This window comes from Cryptococcus neoformans, chromosome 5, assembly GCF_000149245.1.
Source record: "Cryptococcus neoformans var. grubii H99 chromosome 5, complete sequence".
In the NCBI taxonomy this organism is placed as follows: domain Eukaryota; kingdom Fungi; phylum Basidiomycota; class Tremellomycetes; order Tremellales; family Cryptococcaceae; genus Cryptococcus; species Cryptococcus neoformans.
Genome location: NC_026749.1, coordinates 1,808,115 through 1,814,777, shown reverse-complemented (window position 1 = coordinate 1,814,777; position 6,663 = coordinate 1,808,115). Strand labels below are relative to the sequence as shown.

Genomic DNA, 6,663 nt, shown 5'->3' with positions numbered 1-6,663 from the left:
ACAGCGAAGTTTGATAAAGACTTACAATGCCTACGTTATTCGCTTCCCAATGTGATGGAGATCCAATAAGCTTGAAAGCGAGTCACTAGTGACGCTGTTATAGATAAGGAGAGGTGGGAAATGACTACAAATTGTGTGAAAATTAATAGCTATAATTGATTACTTGTAGATTGGGAATTGAACGAAGTTAGTGTTCACACGGTGAGAAAGGGTGGTGGGGAAATTAACCGTGAGTGCCACGTCGTAGTGAAAGATCCCGATCTCCTCGTTATAAAAGGTTCCGTCCTCCTGTCACCCGCCAGCCGCCGTTGTATTAACGGAATCAGATCGATAGATGCTACTAAGGAATATAGCCTCCCAAGGTTTAGCTGTTAGTGATGATACCGTATGTCGGATACGAGCTAGGTTGCCGTTCTCATATATGTGTAGTGGTAATGGATATTATACACCCAGGCCTCATAAATAGGTGTGGTAGGTAGTCATAGTTGTATTGTCTTGTGGCCTTGCCTTCGTTACTGTCGGAGTTATCGAACTTGTGGTATAGTGTAGAGTTGGCTAAATATATAACATAACGCTCTTAGTGTTTACTATGATTGTTATGTGGGTATATGGAGCCGAAGAGACTAGCTCCCGGAAATGGTTCTTGAAATCTAGCTCGGCTCGGCTCTGAGAAGAAAGAGAAAGGAAAGACTAACGGTAATTCCACTCCTTCCACTCCAACAACAAGTCATTGCACTACAGCGTCAAGCAGGTTAATTTCAGACGATCGACCTTGTAATTAACGCACGAGTTAACCGTCTATAACACCCAGATTTACTTCCGCTCATCTGGTCCCGTTAAGATTATTAAGCAATCAGCCCAGTTATTAAAAACATGGACATGTATCGAACTCCTTGACATCACGTGTTCACCAAGCCTGTTACTTCATCTTTGTTCCGCTCGATATATGGGTATCACAGAAACGTTTATATCTCATTCCACAAGTCGTTCCCAGCGCATATCTTGGTATGAACATGCTCCTGACATGCATACCTATCGAATGGTACCTGTGCCCAGTCTCCTCCTTCCTTCCCCCGGAAGCCTTTTCTATTATTTAGAGCTTATTTCTCTTCTACGGAATAGCATAGAATAGGATGGCGAACACATAGGGGGAATTCTCCTTTTGATGAGATGAGCCGGTTTTGACATCTTTACTTTTGATGATGGATTGCGGTGTATGGAAGACATTTTGAAATGGGGATTTGGACTTTATGGAAGATATTTGGAGGAAAGAGGCAAGAATTTAACACTCCCTATGGGTATGTGACATTTATATACGCCGGCTGTCCAGGCGGATCTGGATAGAAGGAACTCAAACGAGGAATATATGTACATGTGTTATAACAACTAACAACTAAAACAAATAACTTGTGAATAACTAGAAGAGTCGTCATTAATCGTAAGTGGTCGTAAATGGCCGAAAATCGTTATCATTTGCCGCTTTCTGTCTCCGACTTCCTGTGAATGCCAATCCGAACGCCCTCCCATCAAACTTACCCAGCAACTGGTTCATATTATCCTTCCCTCAAGATGTAATCGCCACAGGCGACCCTCGCGAAGACAATGTCCATCTCTCCACGCGTCAAGAGTCGGAAACTCAATCCGCGAGGAAAGTGCTCTTTAATATGGCCAAATGGATCCTGAAGAGCCGGATCATCGTCCTCTGAAATGTCAACCTCGCCGATTTCTGAAAGGCAAAAAGGCTTATGACCATTGGCATCTAGCTCGATAGCCCGAGACAAGTCCTCGATAGCCTTGGAAAAGTCAACGGTGCTTTGGGTCGCACGATAGTCATGGTTGGAACCGCCAAATTTAGCGCCGTCAGGTGAAATAGGAGGGGTAAGGAGTGGGACGAAAGCTTGGCTCGACGCTGCGAATTGATGACGGCCCTCTGCATACGAAGGGGGGAGAGAAAACTTGCCAGGTGTTGAAGGGGAAGGAGGACCGTAAGGAACAGGTTGGAGCCCCTCGTTCATGCGCGCGATGGACACCTCTGAGATAAATTAGTATCATAAGCCACTCCGTTCATGAAGCTAAATGAGACGATACATACGAATTCTCCAAGCATCCACCAGTTCTTTCGCCATATGGCCATCCGTATCTTCTTCCACTCCTTCCGTACCTTCTTCCATTCCTTCCGTACCTTCTTCCATCTCTTCCGTATCTTCCTCCATTTTTTCCCCATACTCCTCGATCTCTTCCGTAGATTCCGCCTTGCTCAGAACATCAAAGTTAGCTACATTATTGTGCCTGTTGCTGGGTGGATTGTTTTGAGCTGCATTTGAATTCAGCCTCGAAGACCTTCGTGGAGCCGGATTCCCACCCAAACCTCTATTGCCTCCATTTCCTGATCCTCCACCCCCCTTGCCATTGCCTGAACCTCCACCACCACCAAAGCCTCCCCCACCACCGCCACTAGCACCGTCGCTGGCGTTCCCCTTCTTGTTACCACCTTCATCTGCACTTTCGGTCACCTTCGCCTTCACACTGTAGCGTCTACCGTGGTAATGCTTTCTATGGTGCAATGCGATGGCCCCTTCTTTGGCATGACCGTCCACATAGACGTGGTTCTCGCTTGGAATGCCGAGAGGTAAAGGACTATCGTTCGATGATTGTGGGGAGACCGGAGAAAAATCCAATGTCACTGCCGCAATTATGAGCAAAATAGTACCCTCAAAGCGATCTCTAGCCTCTTGATCGATTTCCCAGTCTTCAGTAAACAGCGTATTGGGCATATCACTCCAGACCTCTTCAAGATTATCCAAGTCGTTGGCCGAAAGGGCATCTCCATATTGAGAGTGGAATTTCTCCACAGCTTTATCATTGGCCTCCAAGACGACAACATTCCTGCCCGCCTCATCCATCATCATCGCTAGTCGACAGAAGCTCCAATCGACAATCGTAAATCCGAGTCGGCACTTAAACAGGTCGAAGGCAGCGACGACATACCAGACAGACTGGAAAATGCCTTCCTTGCAGGCGTAATAGAAAGAATTGCGCTGCTGCTCTCTTTCCGATTCAGTACGCCATTTTAGTTCGCCTACGCCGCAGACCTTTTCAACGACCCTGCCTCTAAAAACCCTGAACACGAAATCCGGTGTGGTCGCCCCCTTCTCGGTCGACGTTTCGGAAATGGATTTGATTTTAGATATCGATCTATCAAAAGGAATGGATGACGCACGGCCATCTTTTGCGCTTTTCGCCGTCTAGAAAAGATATCGAAACGTGTCAGATATTTTGAGCTCATCTAATATCTTGAAAGAACTCACTTCCGGCCGTTTGAACTCTTTGACCACATCTATATCGGACCATTGTCGTCCCATAAATTCCTGACGAGACATATCATAACTACCATATTGAAAATATCGCGGTATGTCGCTCGAACCAATGAAGGAAAAGAAATAAAGAAAGTAACTGTCGCGGGCGCCCGACTCGTCTGCGATCGACCGATATCGAGCATCCATCCCTAGTTGCTCAAGCATATTTCTTTTACGTATTTCAGAAAGAGAATTGATGGCCACCACATTAGGGACTGAATATAGTTGGTTGATATCGAAGGGAACATAGCACAAGGGCGAAGGATATGTTGCGTTAGCGGGATGACCGGGCGTGAAGGACATGGTTGAGGCAGTGATTTGAATGAGTGGATAATTGAATGCTAATAAAATGAACAAAAAGGAAAACCAAGTTAAAAAGGAAAAACCAAGTTAGACTTTAGACTTGGATGGCGGTGCTTTGGCCTTTGTAGTGCTATTGGGCCGTTCGGTACGGGAATGGAGTATTACGTAATGTAAGGTAAGAGCCGGGAGGAGGAGAGTTGTAATGAGGATTAGGCTTAGATTGTAAAGGAGTTCGATCACACAAACCTGATCTCCAATTCTGCCCCCAGTCTCCTGCGCTGATGCCTGGTTTCAATGACAAGTTACACCATTGCTACAGAGACCTATAATACAAAGACCCATAGCGAGCCATAGGCTACACTCAATACTAGGATGGTTGCATAATGTTACGACTCGTCCCCAACAAGGTCCGGCCTTGGGGACGAGATAGAAAGCCGTAGTTTAACCAAGCAATGAGATATATGTATGATATACCTCTTGACACTTGTCTGTTGGCGTATGGTATAGGACGGAGGTATAGTCGCTTGGGAAGATCAGGCAAGCTTATATACTAATGGAGTAAGTTTATGTCGAAGGTGGTGCAAGGTAAGACGAGAGTGAGCACTGGGAGCTCGAGGACCTTTCGCAAAGTAACTTATGAAATATTGATCTTCGAGGGGAAGAAGATCAAGATCGAGGACAGAGCTCCCCTTTATATACTTCTACAGAAATCTATTTATATCCCTTGAGGCCCAGCTGGAGGTCCAGCTGGAGGTCCAGTTCTTATCTCGGAGGTTCAGTTGGAGGTCCAGTTCTTTTCTCGGAGGTCCAGCTGGACCTTCTTATCTGAAACAATCTTGCTTGCCTTCATTACGTAACTCCCTCCTATGATCTCTTATTTCTTCTACTTCGTGCAGGCTCGTGACATGATCCCACCTCAATAATTCATGTTTTTTCTGCATGTATTTTTAAAAAGACGTGAATTAAACCGATTATTTCAATACGCAATTTAATTCCATCTATTTGGTTCCATCCATGTCATATTAAGTAAATAGCCGAATCATTAAAAAAGCACGGAGATATATTGAACTCCTTTAATGCACATGTTTAACGCAGGTTCTATCCATGTTATTAAGTAAATAATAACGGAGTCATGGAATAGCATGGAGATGTATTGAACTCCATTACGTCACGTGTTTAACCAGGTTCCGTCCACAATATTAAATAATTAGCCAAATTATTAAATAACACGGACATGTATTGAACTCCTTCACATCACACCCACTTGGTCATATACTGTATATGCCCTGTCCTTCCACCGATATATATGGGTATGATGGAAACGTCTATATCTCATTCCCCAAGTCACGCCCAATGCATATTTTGGTATCAGGATGATCATGAGATAGAGAGTTATCTAATGATACCGGTACCCAAGCATAAGTGAATAAAAAGACATTCAACCCACGTTCCTAGTAGGGGCAATGTAACTAGGTCTCGCAACGACGGAACAGAAGGGTTTGCCAATACAGTTCTTGGTTGCTCCCATCTCCTCGAGTGGGCGTGTTGAATGAGCGAGAAGATGGGAGTCTGAGGTACGGAGTTCTGGGAGAGATCGTTTGTGGCGTGGTGGGATCGGAGTTGCGTGACAACTTTCTTTTAGATTCTACGATAGTCTCTTTCCTTTCTTTATGCATCTATAGACACCTTACAACATTTTCATGTATCCTCTTTTACCCCCGAAATGTAAATTGAGAATAAGGTGACAGGCATATGCATACATTGAGTAATATGAACTTTTTTTTCGTTTCAGCATGGAAACACCCAAGAAACTGACAACGTCTACTCGAGCGCAATAGCGTCCTCACGAGCTGGACAGAAAGTCAGTGCAACTCCACACAACATATGCACCAGAGACTCACGGTCTTTCGCTCCACCCCAGTTGGAGCTGTTACGCCATCCACCATCCACTCGGAGGTCCATGTCGTTGAGCATGGGGTTTTCCAAAATGAAGGAAACGGCGGCAGAAACCTCGGTGGGTTCGGAAACTCGGTGGGGGAAGATGCAGGAAGCTTCAATCTCCTTGATGAAGTAGGGCTGCACCCGGGTCAGGGACCAGAGTTAGGATCAAACTAGACGTTACTCACCAGACGGCCAGCGTGATTGAGCTGGGATGCGACAACGGCGGGGGACACAGTGCAAACTCGGATACCGTATGGGCCGAGGAAATCAGAAAGACCCTGGGAGATACCGAGGACGGCAGCTGCGTTCGCTCAGCGGATGACATTGACCAGCAGGGAGAAGGCTTACTCTTAGAGGTACCATAAGTGAGACATCGGGCAGGAACGGGCTTAGCAACAACGGAAGAGATGTTGACGATGCATCCTCGCTCCTCCTTGACTCGGGGAGCGAAAGGACCGTTGTCGGGGTACTGAGAGTTGATGGCATCGGCAATGCAGGCGTCAACAACGAAGGTACCGAAGGTGTTAACGTGGAGAAGTTTTTGCATGATCTGCATATTGTCAGCGACGCGTCAACGTCAGAAGCGGAACGAGACTACTCACCGGAATACTGTCTATCAACTTGTGGTTCCATTGACGTCCTGGTGCAATGGCCGCACAGTGAACACCACCAAAGAGCTTGACACCCTGGGGAAGCGCCTTGAGAGCAGCCTGACACGCGGCATTGACCTTCTCGGTGTCGACAATGTCGGTTTTAAAGTAGAAAGCCTTCTCAGCGTCGTAGCTCTTGGCCTTGGCGGCACCGGCCTCCTCGTCCAACATGTCGAAGATCTAAACCACAGATCAGCTTGCAAGAGGGAACAGTCGGGAAGGTTCATTCACCATAACCACTCCGCCCTTGGCAATGATGTCGCGGGAGATCGCACCACCAATGGTACCGGCACCACCGGTAACAATGTAAGCTGTACGAGTTCAGCGGACCTCAATCGACACAGGGGAGCAAAGAAGCGTACCTCGGCCTGAGAGAGACATTCTAGTGTGTTGTGCTTTGAGCAAGGATATCA

General features: G+C 46.4%; 2 protein-coding genes; both read right to left on the bottom strand.

The window, feature by feature from the left end:
- Positions 1 to 1,351: 1,351 nt before the first annotated feature.
- On the bottom strand, positions 1,352 to 3,439 carry CNAG_00860 (hypothetical protein). The gene is made up of 3 exons (XM_012193761.1): positions 3,309 to 3,439; positions 2,093 to 3,245; positions 1,352 to 2,032 (listed from the first exon to the last, which is right to left on the bottom strand). The coding sequence occupies exons 1-3, from the start codon at positions 3,378 to 3,380 to the stop codon at positions 1,554 to 1,556; spliced, it is 1,704 nt and encodes a 567-aa protein (XP_012049151.1). The 5' UTR covers positions 3,381 to 3,439; the 3' UTR covers positions 1,352 to 1,553.
- A 1,938-nt stretch (positions 3,440 to 5,377) lies between these two features.
- CNAG_00861 (3-hydroxyacyl-CoA dehydrogenase) overlaps positions 5,378 to 6,663 on the bottom strand; it is a 1,384-nt gene continuing 98 nt past the window's right edge. The window contains exons 1-7 of the mRNA XM_012193762.1: positions 6,613 to 6,663; positions 6,482 to 6,561; positions 6,203 to 6,430; positions 5,949 to 6,150; positions 5,786 to 5,901; positions 5,561 to 5,735; positions 5,378 to 5,509 (exon numbers count right to left, since the gene is read on the bottom strand). The exon at positions 6,613 to 6,663 is cut by the window's right edge and continues 98 nt beyond it. Of these exons, the coding sequence (XP_012049152.1) occupies positions 5,481 to 5,509; positions 5,561 to 5,735; positions 5,786 to 5,901; positions 5,949 to 6,150; positions 6,203 to 6,430; positions 6,482 to 6,561; positions 6,613 to 6,631 (849 nt within the window). The 5' untranslated portion in view covers positions 6,632 to 6,663 and the 3' untranslated portion in view covers positions 5,378 to 5,480.

Bases quoted from the DNA above. Each gene is read 5' to 3' on its own strand.
- CNAG_00860 (XM_012193761.1), bottom strand. From the start codon at position 3,380: ATGTCTCGTCAGGAATTTATGGGACGACAATGGTCCGATATAGATGTG. The intron at 3,246-3,308 runs GTGAGTTCTTTC...TATCTTTTCTAG, and splicing joins AAGAGTTCAAACGGCCGGAA to ACGGCGAAAAGCGCAAAAGA. The intron at 2,033-2,092 runs GTATGTATCGTC...AATTTATCTCAG, and splicing joins GGTGGATGCTTGGAGAATTC to AGGTGTCCATCGCGCGCATG.